This window comes from Mustela nigripes, chromosome 1 (genome assembly GCF_022355385.1).
Source record: "Mustela nigripes isolate SB6536 chromosome 1, MUSNIG.SB6536, whole genome shotgun sequence".
In the NCBI taxonomy this organism is placed as follows: Eukaryota; Metazoa; Chordata; class Mammalia; order Carnivora; family Mustelidae; genus Mustela; species Mustela nigripes.
The window spans coordinates 97,098,547-97,120,289 of NC_081557.1; the positions used below are offsets into that span (position 1 = coordinate 97,098,547).

The following is a 21,743-nucleotide window of genomic DNA, read 5'->3' on the forward strand; positions in this document are numbered from 1 at the left end:
GAAACCAACAAGCCGAAATTAGCTTTAATATCAAACATTTTCCTAGGGCACATAAACTTGAGAAATGTTTGGTTTAGTTTCCATTTTTCTGAGTTTTAGAATGCCCAATTATTACAAACAAGCGTTAGCCTTTAAGCCAACCAAATGGAGCGCTTTTACAAACGAGTTTTAGCAAGACCGTTCAGAGACAGAGGAAAACCTCTCACATCCACAACGTCCAAGGACGCGCACACAAATACACAAACAAGAGGCAAACAAAATCTTCAAGCCCCAATCTCTAAGTATCATCTTTGTATAAAACAAATCCATTGCAAGAGGAGTTATAATTTATGGATCCTTTTATTGGTCATTTTTCTTAGGAGTCTCATAAATATGGTGGCCAAGCGGTATTGCAATAATAATAATAATAATAATAACCCAGTTTAAGAGGATACAACCCCGAGGGCTGCGTATGGGGATCAAATGGTCGTTTCGCATATCCCAGTCAGAACACGGCTACTCTTATTCAAAGATGCCAAAAGCTGCAACAACAAACACACTGAAGGAAGCCCCATCGGTGCCAGCCCGTAAGTCCGAGCTTCACCGAATGAACCAAACGGAAGAAACAGGGTCACGTGCCACCGCACATGAAGTATTCACCCAGAGACGTCCATCCAAACCAAGCCCCAGACTAGCCGCCGGCCGCAGGAGTTACATTTGGTGCCGAAAGGTACCCAGTTGGGGTGCGGCCCCTGCGACGCCGGAGGACCAAGAGCCTCGGCAGCCGCTTGGACGGTCGCTGGACTCCCCTTCCCGGCTGGGGCCCGAGGAACCATGAGCGGGGAGCTCCAGGTGGCTTCGCCAACTTTGTACCCAAACCCAGGTCTGTCGCATGAGGCACTTCTAGGATAACCACTGAGCCATCGAGCTGGCAACAAGGAAACGACTTCTCTGAGAAGCGACCAGATGAGGAGCCCAACGGACCAGCCTCAGCTCTACCTTCCCCCAAAGAAGGCTCAGAGCCAGGAAATTTAAAGGCAAATAGAAGGGGCCTGGGTAAAAAGTTGCAGCTGGGCTTGTTAGCCCCATTAACCCTTTGGTTACCAGCTTCAGTGACATGAAGGATGTTGTTAATGCCATTTACCAGCTTGTTTGTTACCACGCTTCCCTCTTCCTAGGCGAAAGGAAAGCCTTTTAAACTAAGATAACTCCCTGACCTCCCCAACTCAGGCAGAGTGTGAACAACGGGTCCTACAAACGTTTAGGCTAACATATCTAGGCTAATTTACGTGGACCTGAAAATGAATTGTTCATGCATTCCACAAACATTGTATCCTCTGTGCCAAATGCGGTCTTGGGTGTAGGTGGTTTGATGCTGATGGGACAGACAGGATCCCGTCCTGGTGGAGGTGCAGCCTCACAGGGGCCTGAGGAGGGGGACCCGGGGTGGGGGTGGGGGAGCTAAACGGACAGATTACAGAGTCGGGACATCTGAAGCCCAATTATGGAACTTCGATGTTTTGGAGCAGCAAACAAGTCAGTCCTTCAGACCATGGGGTCACTCTTTTTGCTTTAAGTGTTGTAAGTCGGGGCACCTGGGTGGCTCAGTTGGTTAAGGGTCTGCCTTCAGCTCAGGTCATGATCTCAGGGTCCTGAGATCGAGTCCCACATCAGGCTCCCCACTCACGGGGAGCGAGCCTGCTTCTCCCTTTCCTTCTGCTGCTCCCTCTGCTTGTGCTCTCTCTCCGTGTCAAATAAATAAAAAAAATCTTTAAAAAATCTTGTAAGTCCACAAAATGCACTTCCTGGAAGCAGGCATAAGTGACGTGTTTGTCGTCCACCCCCTGCTCTCCGCCCCACTGTGGCGGGTAATTGGGCAGGCGACGCTGCTGGGACCCAGACCAGCTAACTCTCTCTCGTTCCGGGCTCCACACATGAGGCAAAAGGACAAACTGTGAGAAAATAAGATCGAGAAGAAAGCCTAAAATAACAAGATAGAAGCCCTTAGACCTTCAACGTGTAAACAACTGGTGTTGGGCCAAGAAACTCTGCTGTGGACCTGAGTCCCAGAGTATTCAGGCCGGTCCCTACCACAAACAGGAGGAGTGGGGACCGTCACCGGCAATGCTGTGCTGGTGCTTGGGTCGAACACACACACCAGCTCCATAACGAGCACGGCCCGGGCTGGGCACGCAGCGGCGCCTGGAAGCCGAGACTGGGGATTTCAGTCCCAGTTTGTCAAATATTTCCAAGTTGGCTATTTCCAAGTTTGGATGTGAGGAGAAAGAAAAAGAGGTCCCCTGAGGCCACAGGCAGAGGAAGGGCTGTAGACACAGACAGACTAACATTCTGCTTCCTGCTTTTGATTGGATTTGATTCTTTGAAAAAAACGGACCTTAGAATTACCGACACACAGGCCAGCCCGATGCCAGAGGACGTGGGCTTTGCAAAGAGTCAGTAATTTCTGTCTTGCTGTGATTATACGTGCTGCTATAAAGAGTAAGAAACAGAGAACCCAGAGGTGGGACTCCTGAGTCCCGCAGCCACAACCTTCTCCCTGCCAAGGAAAGCATGGTCCCTTGAAAGTCAGAAGTAACCCATCAACTGGTATTTTCTACTACATGCCTGACCACGGGCAAGGCTTTCTCCTAAGGTTGATCTGGGGGAGAGTCGGGGATAGGGGATCTGGCCAAACTTGGGGATCCAACAGGGGCTAATGGAGATCACATGCTGATCCCCACGACCTGATCGGAGATTTTCATAGACTTTCTGAGTCTTCTCCTCATAGAAAACAGGAGAAGTTTGCTCCCCTTTTCTTTCCCATTCCCGTTCATTCAAGTGTTTCTCATGTGTCCTAATAACTATATATATCATTTTCCACCCATCCAGACTCCTTGCTCCTCCCCGTTCGGTCCGGGGAGAACTCGTAAATGTCATTGGTCACAAAGCCGCTCTCCAAGCTCGCCAGAGTCACGAATCCACTTTCGGAGGGGTCCACAGCTATGTTGTCATAGTCACAAGACATGGCATCGGGAGTGGCTTCACCCGAACACACTCGAAATGAGATGTTCTTCAGGTCTGGCCGGGTCTCAGCTAAATCGGCTTCACTTTGTTTTCGTATGACGTTGTAAACCTCGAGGTCTGGGCTGTCCCCATGGTGAGGAGAGGGCCAGATGGTGTGCGGCTCCTTCATGCTGGAGCCTGGCTGCTCCCGTTTCCTAGGAGGAAAGAAAAGCACGTTGAGTAGTTTAGACGAAGGGATTGAGAAAATCCCGGTGTCTCTTGCTCGGGACGAGGAAGACATTGGGGAGTAATGAATGACTCTGCCCTTCTCACCTGCAGGAACTTATGGGTCAGGGCTCTGGGGTGGCGTGGGGGGTACCAAAACAGGAAAGAGATTGCCTATCTACCATTCGCTTCTGCCAGAGCATAGCACAGAGGGGGTTGCCCTGGGATCCCCAGAGCTCCCATGGCATCCATGGATCAAATTGGATGGGGAACAATATCAAATTTTTTAAAAAAGATTTTTATTTACTTATTTGACAGACATATCACAAGTAGGCAGAGAGGCAGGCAGAGAGAGAGAGAGAGAGAGAGGAGGAGGAGGCAAGCTCCCTGCTTAGCAGAGAGCCCAATGTGGGGCTTGACCCCAGGACTCTGGGATCATGACCTGAGCCGAAGGCAGAGGCTTTAACCACTGAGTCACCCAGGTGCCCCAACAATATCACATTTTTAAAAACTCATCTCCAAGTCAAAGTTAGCCTGCCTTCAATTCTAAATATAGGTAATAAATTAGAGTAGAATTAGCAATATCTTTGATTTGATCGCCAACAGAATCACTGATTTTTCACATCACATCACAGTTATCATAGATATACTCATCTCTACTGCAAAATTATGCTAACTATACCCACCACTAAATAAAGAAATATTAGTAAAGAAACATGTGTATTACCGAATCACATTTATTTTTTGGAAATATTTTGCTAAATTGTTTTTATCAGTACAATTGCTTCCCTTGCAATCCAGAATTATCTCATTTTATATATTTAGAGATACTGTTCTGGGAAGGGGTCCATAGGATTTACCCAATTGCTACAGAGGTCTGTGACATAAAAAGGTTAAAACCCCCTGAAAAAATTCCTGAGATAGACTCCAGCTTCAGAGTTACAATTCCCAAATCCTGGTGAGGTGCTAAATAGACTAAGAAAGGGAAAAACAAAAAAAACAAAAAAACTGAAAACAACTGCAGAGTGAGTAACTGGGAAATGTATTCCTATTTTTTAAACTGAATTCTATTTTTAGATCAACATGAATTAACTGATAAAAAGGATCATAGTAAGAACTAACATTTTTGAGTGCTTCCTATATGCCTATTCTGCATGAATTAACTTTTAATTCTTTTGATAATCCTATAAGGAAGATATAATTAAATGAAGCACTTTCTGCTATTGACCTTTGAACAGTGAGGAGATTACGGGTAACAACCCTCTCCCCCTGCACCCCATGCAGATGACAATCTGTAACTTTGACCCCAAACGGAACCATTAGCAGCCTACTTCTGATGAGACACCTAACACATATTTCATATGTTATATGTATTATATGCTGTGTTCTTACAATAAAGTACGTGAGGGAAAAGAAAACGTTATTAAGAAAGTCATAAAGGAGAAAAAGGACATTTACAGACTTATACTATATTTGTTAAAAATACCCAAAACATGTATAAGTGGATCCACACAGTTCAAACCCATGTTGTTCCAGGGTCAACTGTGCGTTGAAATCTTACTAATTCATCATAAAATGGTCATCAAAGGGAATCGAATCTTCAACTGGAACTCAGTTTTCCTGTTGTAAAATGGGCAGACCAGCTTCGTTCTGTGTATGGTACATTCATGTTTCCATGTCTGTATGATGCTGGGGAGTAAAAAGGCAACTGAGAAGAGCGGTGGGAACCTCAAAACTGGTGGCACACGATCCATAAACAGAGATGATCTAGGCCACTTAGTGTGGCTATTTTGCAGCAATCTGAATTTGTACAGTCAGTGAAAAGCAAAGTCAACTAAAAGGCTTTAGCTATTTCATTTTGAACAAAGGGATTCAGTTTCAGATCTTTGCCAGAAGGCTCTGGGAGAGTCATTTTTCAGTGGCTCCCTATTCCTTCGCCCAGCTAACAGACATCTTTGGAGTGAGAGCCTACAGTCACGAAAGCACCTTGCTGGCTGATGTGTGGCTAAAGAGGAGGCGAATAACTGTTTCACCCCTCACGTCATTTGAAAGCTTCCACACACACAAATTAAAGGCTGTAAGACCACTCTCCTAATCACAACTAAGCACAAATGCCTAGTACTTCTGAATGCCAGGAGGCCACCAGAGAATTCACTCTCCAATCTGCAATGGTAATTATCTTGGAGCTGCTGTGGCTTTTCATGAAGCAAAAAGACCAATGTCCAAATCTCCAGGAGTCCAGAAGACACCAGGTTGACACAATGAAGGTTTTACTTGCCTCCTTCTGGAGATCCAAACCCAAAAGACAACCGTGATGACCACGAGGAGAAAGACGGTGCTAGGGATTAGAATATAAGCAAGATTCAAGGTGGATTCTGAAAAGAAAACCATATTAGTATCAGTATTAGTGATGTTTTATGAACATCAAAACAGGCTTAAAAAAGCATAGCCAAGGGGCACCTGGGTGGCTCAGTGCGTTCAGCCGCTGCCTTTGGCTCAGGTCATGATCTCGGGGTCCTGGGATCGAGTCCCGCATAGGGCTCTCTGCTTGGCAGGGAGCCTGCTTCCCTCTCTCTCTCTCTCTCTCTCTGCCTGCCTTTCTGTCTACTTGTTATCTCTGTCTGTCAAATAAACAATAAAATCTTAAAAAAAAAAAAAAAAGCATAGCCAACACGGAGTATTGCAAAGAGCGAGCTCCTGGAAGGAGGTATGTGTACAGTCAGCCAGACCGTGACTGAGCATTCTCTACCTGTCCTATGACCCTAAGTAATAGAGAAAAGAAATTTACATGTTGGAGTTTCTTGCAAAATAGCACTCCCTTAAAATCTCCCTTAAAAAAAAGCAGGGGCTGTTTGGGCAGTGTTGATGTCTTTGGCTCTAAGGACAGAAGTGGTAGTTCCCAAGGTGGGGTGGGGAAGAGGGAGGGAGTGAGGGAGAAGCTAGTCTCCGTGCCATTACCAGGAAAGAGAAGGTCACATGAAACACATGAATCAGACTGTAACCTTCCCAACAAATCTGACTAAACCTAATTGGATCCAGTTGGGACCAAGAGCAGTGACTGTGGAGGGCATTCAGAGGCCTGCTATCCTGACCTTTCCTGTCCTTCAAGACTTAGAACCAAAGAATTTTCTGTCATGGTTGCCTTTAGGAAGAACCAAGGACTGGCGACTGACCCCTTCCTTACTCCTCTGGTCCAATGTTCCCAACCTTCTAGAAGTTGTTGTTTTGTTTTCCTGTGAGGCTGCAAACCTGACAACCACCCCCACACCATAAGGGCCCAAAACAAAACTCACTTTAAATGCCGCCATGATAATAATGAACAATGAAAACACCACCCATCTCTGCACAGCATTTTTGTACTTTTTCCAACGCATTTTCAATACATTTTATCTGTTGTATAATAAAAAAATATTTGACTGGCCTTTGTCCTTGGTTCCTGGAAAAGAGGCTCTAAATCTTTGGAATTTCCAAGGTAATAGGAGTAACTGTTATTCACGAGCCCCATCAGACCACATCAGAGTCTATGCTGAGGAGATGTCTTAGGAGGGAGGGGGCACTAGGGATTGAGTTCAATTACATGGCCAATGACCATATCAATGATGCCTGTGTAAGAACACCTCAGTGTTTATGTATTATACGCTGTATCCTTGCACCAAAGTCTTTGCACACCAAGCTCAATGGGACTTTCTGGGTGGTGGACATAGTCATGTGCCAGGAGGGTGATGATGCTGCTCAAGTCCATAGGGAGAGGATGCAGAACCTCCCCATAGGGGACCTTCCTGGACATTACCCAATCTGGTTTGTCAGGGGGCTGCTCCTGATTTAGCTCCTTTACAATGAAATGCAGCTGAAATAGAGTGTTTTCCTGAATTCTGTGAGTTGTTCTTGTGAGTTATCAAAACTGAGGGGGTTATGGGCACACTCTGGATTTGCAGCCAGCTGATCAGAAGTGGGAATGGCCTGGGGACCCTTGACCTTGTGACTGATGTCTGCAGGGAGGGCAGTCTCATCTGGATGGAGCTCTTCCCCTGTGGGTTCTGCCCTAAGTTGGGGTAGCTGGTGTCAGAAACGCAGCTTTACAATATCCTATTTCATTTCAGGGCCATGGTGATGCTCTCAGGTGAGGAACGCCCCATTACTTCTGTTATGCAAAAGAGGACACTATAGCACGGAGAAATGACGTGTTTTTCTAAATGCTGTCCAGGGACACAATCCCAGATCTCCCTCTTAATGCTCCAGGTGGGAGGCTCGAGGTTGAAATTCCATTAGCACCCCGGTTTATCACCCATTTTCTTGGATCCTTTATGATTTGAGTTGTAAAATGTTTTTGTCCACCTCTTTTTTTTTTCATGTGAATATCAAGCTGGGACGTCCTGTGTCCCGCATCCCACCTGGGGTTTTCTGTGCCAGGACCCTGCCCCCACCCAGGACTGCTGGGTGCCCAACCCCCACCCCCCATCCTCATGCCACCATTTCATCTACTGGTTGGTCTACTCTCCCCAGGCTTCCCAGATGGTCCCCAACTCTGCATGCACTTTCTGCAAAGCCTCAGATGCCCCGTTTAGTTCATTTTTTTTTTTTTTAAGATTTTATTTATTTATTTGACAGAGAGAGATCACAGTTAGGCAGAGAGGCAGGAAGAGAGAGAGAGAGAGAGAGAGAGAAGCAGGCTCCCTGCTGAGCAGAGAGCCCGACGCGGGACTCGATCCCAGGACCCTGAGATCATGACCTGAGCCGAAGGCAGCGGCTTAACCCACTGAGCCACCCAGGCGCCCCCCGTTTAGTTCATTTTTAAAATAACTGCGAGAAAGAACAAAGTAGAGATCGTAACCCTCTGTAATTTGTGATCAAGAGGGTCCCACCATCTACTTTCCCCAGGAGGGTTCTGTCCATACCGTCGTTTCCTTTAAATGTCTCTCTGGCATCTTCTTTCCCCGTATCTTCTGGAAGCATGGGTGTCGCTGGCTCTGTTCTTTCATCTGGAAACAGACAAGTGGACTTGAGAACAAGGTAGAAGACCTCACGATCCACATGGTCTCTGAGGTCCCACCAGGTTGTAGAGGGACGTGAGAAAGTAGTAGCAATTTGACCAAGGCCATTTATAAAGATAGAAAAGTAAAGGGTTGAATTTGCTGGCCTCCAGGTTTAACCGTCTTCACCTTCCTGGTGAGATTTTCACTGCCAAGAAGCCTGTCCTGAAACAGACAGCAGGCGCCTGGCATCAAAGCACACAGAACTCACTCCTTTTGTCATTAGATCGAGTTATGCCTTTCATACTGTCAATAATGACAAGTCTCATCCCAAACTGAATTTGTGGTTGTTGCTTTTCAGCTTTGGGAGCAATGGGCAACTCCAGGGAGATTAATGAACTACTTGGCGGGGCTGGGTGTGGCGTACACCCCTCCAAATGGTCTGACTTCCCACCAGCCCTCTTCCTGCTGGCAAATCTGAAGAACATACAGTTCTAAACCCATAAAAGGGGCCTGAGAAACAGCCCAAATTAGCCCAAATCTCAAATGATAGGCTTACCTCCAGGCTTTGTAGAAGGAGCTGTTGGTTTCTCTGCGGTAGAAAGAAACAAACACGAAAATAGTAACTAAATTTCCATGCCATCTGGATGAAATTGGCCAGATGATGGCCTCCCCTTATTTACTCCCTCAGTCATCTGATAAACTTTATTTAGTGCTGCGAGATGCCAAGATCTGGGTTAGTAAGTCAAAAGCATCATTTCTGCAGCAAGACTAGCCTTCCCCCAGCTTCATTTGGGTATTTTTTAAAAAAAGTATTTTAAAATTTTAAATACAGGAATTTCAAAATATACACAAAAATAGAAAGAGTGGTATGAACCCCTGTGTGCCCTTACTCCGCTTTAATCCTTATCAACATAGGGCTAATCTAGGTCCAAAGCAACCCCGACCCCTTCCCAATGACACTCAGGCCTGGATTATCTTAAAGCTATCAAAGACATGTTAACAATTCCCACTGGGGATGTTTCAGAGAGTAACAAACACTGATCTCCTGGAAGTGGGCATGGTTGTGGTGGGGGGAGTCCACCTGCCCACGGTGGACACTGGAGTTCTAGAACCTGAGTCATTTCAAATGTCTCGAGAGCCTGAAGACCATCAGGCTGTACAGATAATCTACATTGAATATTTTCCCCTTGGGCTGGGAGTGCATCCCTCTAAGGAACTGGTAGCAAATCTCTCATGCTCATCGGATGCTCTGGGCTTCATAAGGATGGGGTCCTTAAAGGGCATCGTTTTGGAATTCACAGTCCTTAGGCCAGGATGCTAAGGCTATTCTGAAGCTTCTGAAGGAAACTTTCAATCCTCTTCCTATAAGAGTGTGTGTGTGTGTGTGTGTGCACGCGCACGTGCAAAGGTGATGCAAATCTATTTATTTTTATTTTTATTATTTTTTAAAAAGATTATTTATTTATTTGGCAGAAGGATAGAGATCGCAAGTAGGCAGAGAGGCAGGCAGAGGGAGAGGGAGAAAGAGGCTCTCTGCTGAGCAAGGAGCCCGATGCGGGGCTCGATCCCAGAATCCTGGGATCATGACCTGAGCGGAAGGCAGGAGCTTAACCCACTGAGCCACCCAGGCGTCCCTATTTATTTATTTTTAAAAGCCCACCTATATAGTGCTTCTATATGACAGAAACATCACCATGTTCTAAGTGTTTTCTAAAAATGAACACGATTTGCCCTGCTAACAGCCTGATGAGCCAGTGGCAATCATTCTGGTGGTTTTGTACGCCATGTATCCTAGGTACCAGGAGATTAAGTAACTTGTCCAAATCTTACAGCTAGTGAGTAGCTGGGCTGGAATTGGAACCCAATCAATACAAGCGAAAACTAACATTGTAAGGAGAGAGATTGTGCTAGGTTGTGGTGATACAATAGCAAATGAGAACAGCCCTCACCCCCTCTGGCTCTCAGGCCCTGCAGGATGGCCAGAACATACGCAATACAGGCTAAGAATCCCAGAGAGTAATTTTTCGATAGGACACTATAACATGTAGTATATTCAACAACATGACATGACCTATTCATTTTCTTGTCCTTACACAATTCAGTCCACCGTGAATACTGCACTGAACACGGCACATTGATGCGGCATCACCATCAGCCCCTGCGATGCCCTGCATTGTGCCGCCTCAGCAGATTTGTCTCTGATTTTCACTGACGACACCTACGCCCCTAGCAGACCCCAGAAGCAAGCAGGGGTTCAGATCTGGCCAGCACGTGCGCACTCCACGCAGTCATGTTGCCCAAGTCCTATTTTAGACGTTATTCAACCAGTCCCTGGCCCAGAGAGACCTGCCCTCTATTTTGCCAGATACATCTATTCTAGATGCTATTCTGTGTGCTATCATAGATAGCAGCGTTTCTGGCATTACAGATGGTGTGCCTCCTTGTTGGAACGGCACTGGATGTCCCTCTCCTTGCCCAGCAAGCACAGGCACGAACTGGTCAAACATGTATGTCTCTAGGCCAACCACGTAGTGAAAGGGAAAAACTTATAAACAGGGAGTTAAAGTACTGTGTGTGCTCAGTGCTAAAATCCTCCTAGAAGGAAAACCTAACTTGTTTTTCAGGGGCCCCTAGGAGGGTTCCCAAAGGAAACTTCTTATTTTGAAAAATTTCAGATTTATGAAAATTTGCTAAAATAGTACACAGTGCCCATATATTTCACCCAAATGTTACGATTTTGTATTGCATTTATTTATTCTCTCTCTGTATCTCTCTATATTTATGTTTATGTATCTATATTTTTATTTATATCTATGGATCTATATTTTTATTTATATCTACGTATACACCCACATATGTATGAAAAGCACATACAGACACATGTGTAACTTTTTTTCTGAGAAAAATTTACAGACTTGGGTACTTTTACTTCTAATTAATTCAAAATGTTTTTCAAAAGATTTGGGGGTCAGGTTCTTATGCAACCACAGTAGAGTAATCAGGACCAAGAAATCAACATTGATAGTCTGTTACCTAATCTACAGACCTTATTCAAACTCTGCCAATCGTCCCAATACTGCCCTTTATCGGAAACCATCATCATCGTCCAGGTTCCAATCCACAATCCCTGTTGCACTTGGCTGCGTTATGAGAGGAGATGATGTTCAGAGCGAACCCCCAGGTAAGAATGAGTTGTCTGGGAAGGAGTAGGACAGTTCTAAGCACAGGGAAAAGTTGCCCAGCAGCTGGGCAACTCACAATGCGCACAAGGGAAGGATGAAGGGGGGTGGGCACCTTGTAGCAGCAAAAATCATAGCAAAAACAGTTAAATTCAAACAATTTTAGGAGTATTTAGTTTTTAACTAGATATAGCTAACAAGTCATTTTATACTGGCCAGGAAACGGTGCAGGTCTGGGACCCAGCAGTTGGCTTGGGGATCAGAGAAACTTCAGGGACAGATCAAAACTCACTTCAAGGTTAGATCTAATTCAGTTATGAGGAGGCGTTTTGGGAACCTCAGTGGAGTGAGACTGCGGGCTTGTAGCCAATTCAGAGCACTGAACAGATCTAGAAGCAAACGCCAGCTGAACCTGCATGGCATAGCTAGAGGGTGGTTCAAGCCTGTTCCTTAAGGTGACTGCTGTCTGTCCACTACCAGTGAAACTGAGGGACTCCATCATCTCCTTAAAGCCTCAGAAAATCATGTCATGTAGCTGCTAGAAAACCTAAGCACAATGGCCAGCTTCCTGTCACATTCCTTCTTTTCCCCAAGTTCCTACAGCCATCCTCACATGTGGTAAGAATAAGAATCTGTGATCATCCACTTAGAGGGCTTTCTGTTCCCTGCGCTTCTCATAATTCTCACTTTGTCATACATAAATTAGGCCCTTTCCTTTCTTTATGCCTTCTCTTGGCATCAGATCCCCCTCTTCCTTGCTAGGAGTACGCCTCAGTGAGGAACTGAGACTGCATTCCCCAGCCGTGCATTTGCAACAAGCTTTCTCAGAGACCACTGTAACAAATTCTGGGAACTAGTAGCTGTGCATGAAGTAAGAGAGGAAGCTGAGAATTCAGCCGTATGACTTGGGGAGGGATTCGTTACCATCGGAATATTTGCAAACAAAATTGTTCTTCATGGTGCACCGGTCGTCATTCCACTGGAACATGTAGGGGCCCCCGACGCCAGCAGGTGCCGACGGCTGATGGTACATGACCACGCAGACCTCGCTGCCGCACGAAGGTTCATCCACGTACCAGTTCCTGGAGGAAAGGGGTCAACAATGGAGACCACTGGGGGAGGAAACCCCAAGACTTCAAAACCTTTATTTTCCTTTCAAGTTCTGCAGAGCCCCGAACTTAGGACTCTGCTTCAGAAGACAACACAGAGAGAGGCAGGAATTGAAGTCCTGCCAATAAGTAGAATCACGTGCTTTCTAACATGGACGTCACAATCAATCATCTGACATTCACCACAACCTCTTTGTAGGGAGGAATATATTACTGTATGGTATCTGCAGAGTAATTATGAGAAGCAGCAGCGAGCAGGGCCCATCTGGGAGAGCGTATTCCCTGCCTTTTCCTAACTGGCTTTTGTTTCCCTTTGTTTCAGAAATCAGATGCACTAAGAAGAGGCCTGGCTTATCTCAGCCAGAGCTTGCCTGGCTCACAACTCTTTGTGCTTTTCAAGCGTCAAGACTGCCTTTCTAGCCCGGGGGAAGTAAATGGAAAATGCCAGCAATCTGAGCAAGACTTTCCAAAATGCAGAGGCCGTGAAAACAGGTGGCGGGGGGCGGTGGGGACTGGCGCAGAAGGCCCACATAGTCTTTGTCCTGTTTTAAGTTGTTTCCACTTCATCAGGCAGGTGGGTCCCTCCTTCTGCCTCTGCTACCAGATTCCTCGTCTTTGTCATTCTTGCTCCTGGATGGGGTGCAGCCCAAGCTCCACTATCCAGTGACACTTGGAATAAATGGTGCTACCACCCAGTTGGCTAGAAGGATGCCAGGGCAAGGCCTTGGATTCCATAGAGAGCCCAATGCTGTGAACGGTCACTGCACGCACTGACTCCAGCCTGGGCTTCAGAGTCTGTGTGGTTACCTGAGCCGCTTCCTTCTGTTGGGCACAGGATGCAAGGTGACACTGGAATTTGAAGACTTGGAGTGTCCTCGGGGCTACCCATTCGAGTGGGAGCCTATGGAGGCCAGGGAGTCAATGGAATTCTGGCCCAGGACCAGCTGATGGTGGGGCCCATCCAGTGGTCATTTCCCCAGTTCCCAGATACATGACTTGAACAGCCATGTTTGGTATCTGGTATAGTCCACATTGGTTCCTTAGCCTATGAGGTAAGAGGTGTAATAGTGGACGAGGTCAAGTGCAAGATTCTGAAACTGCACTCCCCCCAACCCTTTCCAAAGTAATAAATAAAACCCAGTATCTTATCCAGGGGAAGGTGACAGAAAGTAGTACCACCCTTGAGGATCAGAGAATGCAAGGTGGGGGAGTCTCCAGCATATCTCTAGTTAGTTCACCGGACTGGCCCCTGCAAACACCACGCAGACCCTGAAGGAGGACCCCAGAGTAATATAAACACAACTAGGTAGAAGCCTTAATTACAGCTGCTGTGCCATATGCGGGGTCTTTGCTCGAGCAGGTTAACATGCTCTTGGCTACTTAATATGCAGGTCCAGGGAACATAATACTTTTCATCAGAAGGAGAATCAGAAATAGTTTGCGTTCATTTGGAATAGACAACGGTACACATTTGTGGTTTTGCCTCGGGCCTATACTAATTTTCGAACCCTCTGTCATAGTGAGGTGTGAGGAGGCCTGGACTCCCTAGACATCTCGTGGAAAATCACACGGGTCTACCATATTTCTGACATGCTCTTGAACAGGGTAAGCTTAGGAAGACACTCATGTGTCCAGGGGATTAGAGATAATTCCGTAAAGATTCAAGAGCCTGCCACTTCAGGCTAGATCACTAGTTTCTAGATCACTAGATCTAGATCACAGTTTCTAGATCACTAGAAACCTACCACTTTTTGGGAAGGCCAGAGCCTCCCTTTCACATTAAAGGACAAATGTTGCATCTTGAAGCATCCCACGATAATGTGAAGGAGGGGGCATAGCACCTCGTAGGCCTCTCTGGGTTCTAGAGGCAGCATATTTCACACTGGGGATAATGTTCTGGCCCCTATTTCAGCTGGCATGAAGGACAGCCAGCTTTGAGTGAGGTCCAGAGCTACAAAGGACGCTGAAGCAGGTCCTGGACTTTGGTGTAAGCGGATTTGCCAGTTGGGCCTATGATCGAGGAGATCCTATTAGCAGAGGTATCAGGGATGGGAAGAAACCCCACAGAGAATTTGTGGCAAGCCCCAAAGAGAGAATCACAATGTAGACCCCTAGGATTCTATAGCAAGGTCATGTTATCTGTAGGTGAGAAATAACCACCTTTTGCAAAACACTCCTGGCTTGCTACTAGGCGAGGAACATCAAAAAACCGTGCAATCCAAGTTGCCCATCGTGAGTGAGGCATTGTCAGACACACCTAGACCCGGGCTGGGCAGGCCCAGGAACGATCCATTCTAAGGTGGAAGGGGTCTATCCAGGACCAGAGAGCACTGTACGAGCAGGCAGAGCACGGCACGGCATCTCCTACGGTCGCTCCAAGGCCTCTCCCTCAGTGTCCACCTATCCCTGCACAAGGGAATCCCTTATGATGCCTGACAGAGGCTGCCCAAGTTTGCTTCATGGAAAGGACAGCCAAGTATGGGAGTACGGCTCCACAGGACAGCAGCTGCACACCGACCCCACTCAGAGTTGGCCGTGAAAGATCAAGAGGTAAGAGGACCTCCTCTCCATGGACCAGCTCAGATGGTGCCCCTAGTGAACCAGCTTGCATGGAAAAAGAGAAGTTCCTGGAGGTTAGACTCTATACGGACTCAGGGGTAAAGCAAGAGCTTGGCCAGCTGATCAGGAGGCTAAGCGGAGAAAGAGAAGACTGGGGATGGGGAGTGGAGCTCTTGGACAGAGTGATGTGATGCAAACAGACATATGGGAATAGGCAGGAAGTGTGAGGCTCTATCACAAGTTAAAAACCACCAGAAAGCATCTAACACGGAAGAGGCACTAAACAGGCTAGGAGACAAGTAACTCGGCCAGTTGATGTCAGCTAGCCTGGGACTGGCCGCCCCAGTGCTCGCACAACAGCTACGGCCTGGAGTAACCATGGTGGCAAGGACGGAGGGTCTGCGTGGGCTCGACAGTGTTCATCTCCTCTCACCGAGGCTCATCAAGCTCCTGTCAAACATCTAACCTGCCAGCAGCAGAGACCAAAGCTAAGTCCCTGAAGGAACACCAGCCTTAGGACACCAACCTGGCACTGCGGAGCAAGTGGACTACACTGGACTCTTTCCATTCTGAAAAGGGCAATGATTCCCTTTGACGGGAAGAGACCTACAGCCTGGGTGTGGGTTTGCCTTTCCTGCCTCAGGGCCTCGGTCAGGACCACTACCCACTACCCTGATCTACTGGCCCAGAATGCCAAATAACACCTCATCAGACCAAGGGACCTACTGTATAGCAAAGGAGGTGTGGGAGTAGGCTGGTCATCTAGTTGGGTTTACTAGGCATGTCATGGGTTTACTAGGCAAGAAGAGCAGTGGTTATCTTTGTAAGAAGTAATCGGCCTAATCACAGGAGGAAGAAGCTATGCAGTTCCCCATTTGGGGCAGGAAGAAATATGTTTGGCATCCAGTTATCTACTAGGGTTCCTGCGGGTCTTCACATACCCAATTTCAATGGTAAACAGGAAAGTGCTATCACTCTAGCCTGAGAAGCGCACATTGACTGGGTCCTCGCATACCCGGAGGGTCTGGGTCCTGCCACAAGGTCGGACACGGAGGCTCCTTGAGCAGAGAATGAGGGGAATCTAGACAGGAGAGTAGAGGAGGGATGTCGGTGAGTATCAGCTGGGGTTTGGGGACCAGCTAGAGTGGTGGGCATTGTAGTTCATCCCACTAACCTTCCTTTTTTTTTTTTTTTCCAATTAGAGAGGGGGCCCACAGACAGAGAGGGAGGAGACAGAGAGGGAGAACCCCTAAACAGATGCCACGCCCAAATGGTGCCTGACACAGTGCTCCATCTCACAATCTGGAAATCGAGACCTGAGCTAAAATTAACCGACTGAGCCACTTGGGTGCCCTACTCCCTTTCCTTTTTAAGGTTTTTTCCAGGAAGAGAAGCCCACGAGAACCCTGGAGGGGCCGCCCCTGGCACGTAGAAGGAAGATGTGGATCTGCTTGGCATAATCGGTAGACACGGGTAGAAACCATATTTTCGTCAGCATTCTTTTGGTTGATAAAGAGTTTAAACTACCCCCCCCCCCCCGCCCCGCCATGGGATCATTTACTGTTAGATTTTCTATTTTTCAACTGCTTAAGTCTTTCATCTCTTTATCTTTTGGGGTTTATTGACGTAACATAAACTTTCAGTGTCTTAATGACTTATATCAACTCTATTGTAAAAAGATAGTTACTCCCTAATTCGTTACATTTTTCTGGTCTTATGTCTGCCTTTTAACTTTGCTATCTTTTGATGTTTGTCCCTGTTGCTGGGTTTCTTTGGGAGGGACGATGGCAAGGCCACTGTGGTGCCAGAGTAAGGTGTGAAATGAATGAGTCCTGACGCCGTGGGTTTAGGAGGGTCCTCCAAAATGCAGGCTTCCTTAAGTCCTCCTTCGGCCCATCTAGGCCCACTCCCTGTGATCTGGAGCCCTAATAGAGTCTTAGTTCCACAGACCCTCAATCTCTGTTTGGGGTTCTAACTCAAAAGGCTGGTAGCCAGAAGCCCTGACTTCAAGCATCACGTTCTGTTCAAGCAATGCTCCTGGGCCACATCTACCTGGACAGAGCTCTTGGGACAGGAGTTGGACACAGAACCATGTTGACTGACTGACCCCCTTTGCCTCCCGGCTTTGGCCAGTGCTATCCTCTCCGGGCTCTGCCCAGCTGGGCCTTCTCCTCTTCCTCCTGCACTGGGCACCGTGGGTTCAGCCTACCTCCTTTTTGAGTTACGTCAGGTGGGTGAGCTGCTGCGGGTTCTCCACACTTACCTGAATGTTGCCGTGCTGCCATCCGTCCATGTGTAAAGGTCCTGGCAGGCTGTGCTATTGCTTTGCTTCTCTTCACGCCTCCTGAGCCCAATCCAGAAATCTCCATCAGACGCCAGGAGGTTTTCAATGAACTTTTCTATCAGTCTCTGTTCGTCCTCAGACTCGATGCTGACTAGCTGGGCCCCATCCCTCCTGCAGGCTGTGTTGGCTTCCTCAAAGTTCAGTCTTCGAGAAGCATCGTGGAAGTATATGACTTTATAACAAGGCCTCTGTGTCCCTCCTCGGCAGACTGGTTGTCCTGGAGGGGGGAAAAAAAAAGCAACCTATTTCAGTACTCCAAAAAGTATCCCAGGGCAGGGATGCTCGGCGGCACGGGCACGAAGCCAGTGACTCATCTGTGGACTCTGTAATGTCGTGTAGCTTCTCAGAGCACATCGATACCCACTTGGCATGGAGATGCGCTGGTTTAAATTCCGATGCCTGCATTGTGTGGGGGCTCCATGTTTTGTTTGTTCCATTGCGGGTCTTGAAAAAGCAAAGGTTTTTTACAATCCTTTGAAAGAAAGGTAGGTTGTGCTTGCTTCGGCAGCACATATAAAAGAAAGGTAGGTGAAGATTTATGGCTCCACTTAAAGTTACCCACATAGAACTCTTTCATATCATCGGGAAGACTCAGGGGGCGGTGTGGTTGAGAGGGAGGTTTCTCTGTTTGGTGTTTCTTTTAGGTAAGAGATATGCTCTGAACTTGGGGTTGGGCTACTCTATCCTGGAACCCTTTGCCTGTAGAGTAGGACTGAGATTTTGCCCAGGCTGTGGTATAAGCAGAAGCTAAGAGCATCAGGTCGATGGGGTTTTCTGCTGTGATGGATCTTGTCTAAAGACACAGCTAAGGTTTACTCAACTCTTACTATGCAACATAAACTATGCTAATTGAATTTACATTTTTATCTATTCTTTCTCTCTCTGAACTCTCACAGTAATCCCTTGATGTAGCTCTTGTGTATGCCTCATTTTACAGAGGAGAAAACTAAGGCTCAAAGAAATCAAGTAATTTGGCTAAGGTCACACAGCTATTGGTAGCATTACCTGAGTCAGAACACGGTTCTGATTACAAAACCAAGCCCATAACCGTTGAACTATGCTGCCCAGTTCCCACTTTGCCTCAGTTTCAGGCTGCACTGGGAGCCTGTGTAACGCGTCTTATGGAACTGGCACCCGAAGGGCTGAATGCCATCTTAGACAAATGGATGGGATTCTATTAAGAAGGGACAAACTGTTCACCAGTACATACCCCATCCCCCCAGCTGGCATCTTCGGGAAGCCTTACTGTGTGCGAACTTCCTTCCATCAACATGCACTGCGTAGACGCTCTGTGCCTGGCACTGTGCTAGGTGCCGGGAATACAGAAACAGACGCCAATTCCTAGCCTGCAGAAGCACACAGCATATGCTTCTGGACCCAAATGCACAAGTGAAAACCAAATCTCAACAAGGGAAGTCCCTCGCAAGGCGAGAGCCAGATTGTGGGCTGTGGCTGTGAACTGCTACCACCGAGAAAGGATGAAGAATTTTGGTTTGAGAACCTCTTCCCAGCCCCCAAGGGATGTTCTCATTTTCCTAATTTGTTTTGCAGCTGTGCAGGGAACCAGAGAGCATTCATCGTTCCCAACGCTGACCAGAATCCGGGGCAAAAGCTACAGACCGTGGACTGCATTTTCAGGGCTAAACGGGACCAGAGCACATGCAGCTAATCCGGGAGACTCCTGGGAAGTCTTGTTTCTACAACTTCTTTTACTGCTTTTATAAGGCAAGTCTCAATAAGCAACAGGTTCGAAGAGTTTTGCATCTTCTCCCTTCCTCTGCTATTCTGCTAATGCTAGAACTCTAACAGGACTGGCCCATGGGCAAATTAGGCGGCCTCAAAAGCAGGACATTTTCATGATGACGTTGTTCCAGACAGAATGGGGGTCACTGGCCAGAGAGGCTGTGGCTGGCGTGCTGCCTGGGAAGAAGACTAGGCCAGCCCAGCTCTTGTGATTCCTTCAAGGTGGCTCCAAATGAGGCAGCAGAAGGAAAATGAGCTCCAGATACCTCCTGCCTGGCCACCGGCATACCGTGAGATGGAGTTACATTGACTGGCAGACCTCCTTTTTCTACCATTTGTTTATCAAGGGAAAACATCACACCTTAAACGGGTTTCCTGAATGGTCCAGTCTGGCCACACATCCCAAGTCTGCGGGTGAATGCGAGAGAGAGCCAGAGCTGGAAGCATGCCTGAGGCGCATCTGGTTCCCTTCCTTCAGGAAGTGTCTTTCTCTTCTCATTTGCAGGAAGGGGAAGGGCGGGGGCTTCGGTTCCCCAGGACCTAGGACAAAGCCCATGCAGCCCTAACCCAGGCAGCTTCATTCAGATGCACACACCACCCCCTCCTCGCAGCCCACCCCCAGCCCGAGACACACTTCAGATCCTTCCCATCGGCTTGAGCCGGGATAACCGAGTAGAGGTTGTCATTCTTCGCCCCCCCCCCCCCCCCCCCCGCCCCATGGCCGTCTGTCCGCGGCCGGAAAACCTGAGAAAGAGACATGGACATCCTCCTCTTGACATGCAGAACAAACAGAAGAGGCAAGAAGCCAGAGCACTGTACCTCCTCTGAGGTCCAAGTCCGAGGCTGCAGTGACACGACAGGAGGAAGGAAGCAGAGAGTCATTCCCCTGAGTCAGGCGGGGCTTGTCCCGCGCTAACTAGGCTTCTTTCTCCCTCTCCAAGCGCTTTGGTAACAGAGCTGGATCCCGCCATCCTCCCCCCAGAGGAGCCCAGGAGTAAACAGGCTGGGTTCCCACCGCGTAGGGGATCCAGAACCCCCACTGTAGACGCCGTCTCCGGGAACGCGAGAGCCCCCACCCCGCCCCAACCCCACTGGCTGGAGGAGACCTGGTGAGCCTGCCCCTGCGCCGGGGGAGTGGGGCGGGCCGAGGGGGCGCCTCCTGGGGCAGATTTGCCCACTGCCCCACCAAGCCTATGTGCCCCAAAGCCCGGAACTCTGGGCGGGGAACGGACTTTGAGATTCCATGAATCTCAAAGACCCGCGCTGAGAGCCGCGGGGCGACGGCTCCCCTGCAAGCAGGGGGCGCAGGAGGGCCGGGTCCACCAGCAGAGGCGGGGTCGCCCCTCGCCTCTGCAGTGGGCCGAAGAGTGGCGCAGGCCTTGAGGACGGCCCGCAGCAGCTGGGGTGCACTGGGTGCACGTGCGGAGCCCTACCGGGAACCCGCCCCCGCCCCAGCGCGCTCACTCACCGCTCAGCAGGCGGCCGGTGGCGCCCCGGGGCCCCGCCAGCAGCGCGGCCAACAGCATGGCCTGCAGCGCGGCTCCCGGCTGCATGGCCCGGCTCGGGTGCGACCTCGCACCCCGCGGCGCCACGGCAGTGGAGCGGACGAACCCGTAGCAGCGTGCACAGCAAATGCAAAGGCGGCAGCCGCATCTCCCGAGGACCGTCGGACCCGGCACCCGGAGGAGGCGGGGAGGGCGCGGAGCCAGCGCGCGGTCCTCCGCCCTCTGGGACGTCACGGAGGGGAGGGCAACCCCGCCGCGGGCCCGCCCCTGATGGCCTCCCCTCGGCGCCAGAGACCTGGCCCTCGCGAAGGGAGCGAGCAGAGGAGGGGAACCAGCTCCCTGCCCGCCGCCCTCGCGTCCCCGCCACCTCCGAGCTTCCCACGGAGACCCTGCGTTTGCCCAGGGCGCGGGCCCGAGTGATATCCCAGTCTGGCTTCTCTGGAATCTGATGCAGAGAGCGCCGTGGCTCAAAACAGGGCCACATCTCCACCCCATGCCTCGCAGACATGGCCAAGTTCACCCAGAGCCCCTGGCTCTGCAGTGGGGGCCAGTGGGAGAGTCGAGGCGGTGAGACCTCCCTGGGGCTCCATAGGCTGCAGTCGGGGTGCTCAGGGCCTCCCCTGAGAAAGGAGTGGCGGATACAGAGAAGAGATACTCAAGTGGGCAGTGTGCCCCTGGCCGGCAAGCTATGGGACAGTGTGGAGTGTCCAGCCCAGGTGGCTGAGTTGGAGCTCTGGCTGAGAAGAGGGTAGGTCCGCCTGAAGCCAAAGGGTGTCTTTGAACTCAGCAAGGAAATAATCCTCCGCCTTTGCAGGGCACCTGTTGGGGGGTAGGGGTAATTGTTCAGGCTTGGGCTGGTGGTCTCCATAAGGGTCTCCCTGGGTAAGAATGCTCCCTGTGAAAAAGCCTTCCTCACCAGCTCAGCCCTCAGTGTGGGCTCCCTCTTTGAAACGGCCACAATACTCCTATTTCCACCTGCTTCTTACAGTGAGCTCAATGTTTTCAAATATCCGCAAATAATAAAGTGAGCCTCCTGTCCAAAAGCTGAAGTACTAAGTGGCAGAAGGTGGGTCTGATTTCCTTTCCCACCCCTTCCACCCCCCCATACCCCATTGCTACAAATC

General features: G+C 49.0%; 1 protein-coding gene across 2 annotated transcripts; it reads right to left on the reverse strand.

The window, feature by feature from the left end:
* Nucleotides 1–320: 320 nt before the first annotated feature.
* LAYN (layilin) lies at nt 321–21,631 on the reverse strand. 2 transcript variants are annotated; one of them, XM_059417563.1, is made up of 8 exons: nt 20,583–21,631; nt 19,934–19,957; nt 17,291–17,588; nt 12,284–12,441; nt 8,737–8,769; nt 8,103–8,186; nt 5,486–5,582; nt 321–3,197 (listed from the first exon to the last, which is right to left on the reverse strand). In XM_059417563.1, the coding sequence occupies exons 1-8, from the start codon at nt 21,112–21,114 to the stop codon at nt 2,834–2,836; spliced, it is 1,590 nt and encodes a 529-aa protein (XP_059273546.1). In that variant the 5' UTR covers nt 21,115–21,631; the 3' UTR covers nt 321–2,833. The 2 variants fall into 2 exon arrangements, with proteins under 2 accessions (XP_059273546.1, XP_059273554.1); XM_059417571.1 differs by lacking the exon at nt 19,934–19,957.
* Nucleotides 21,632–21,743: the final 112 nt, after the last annotated feature.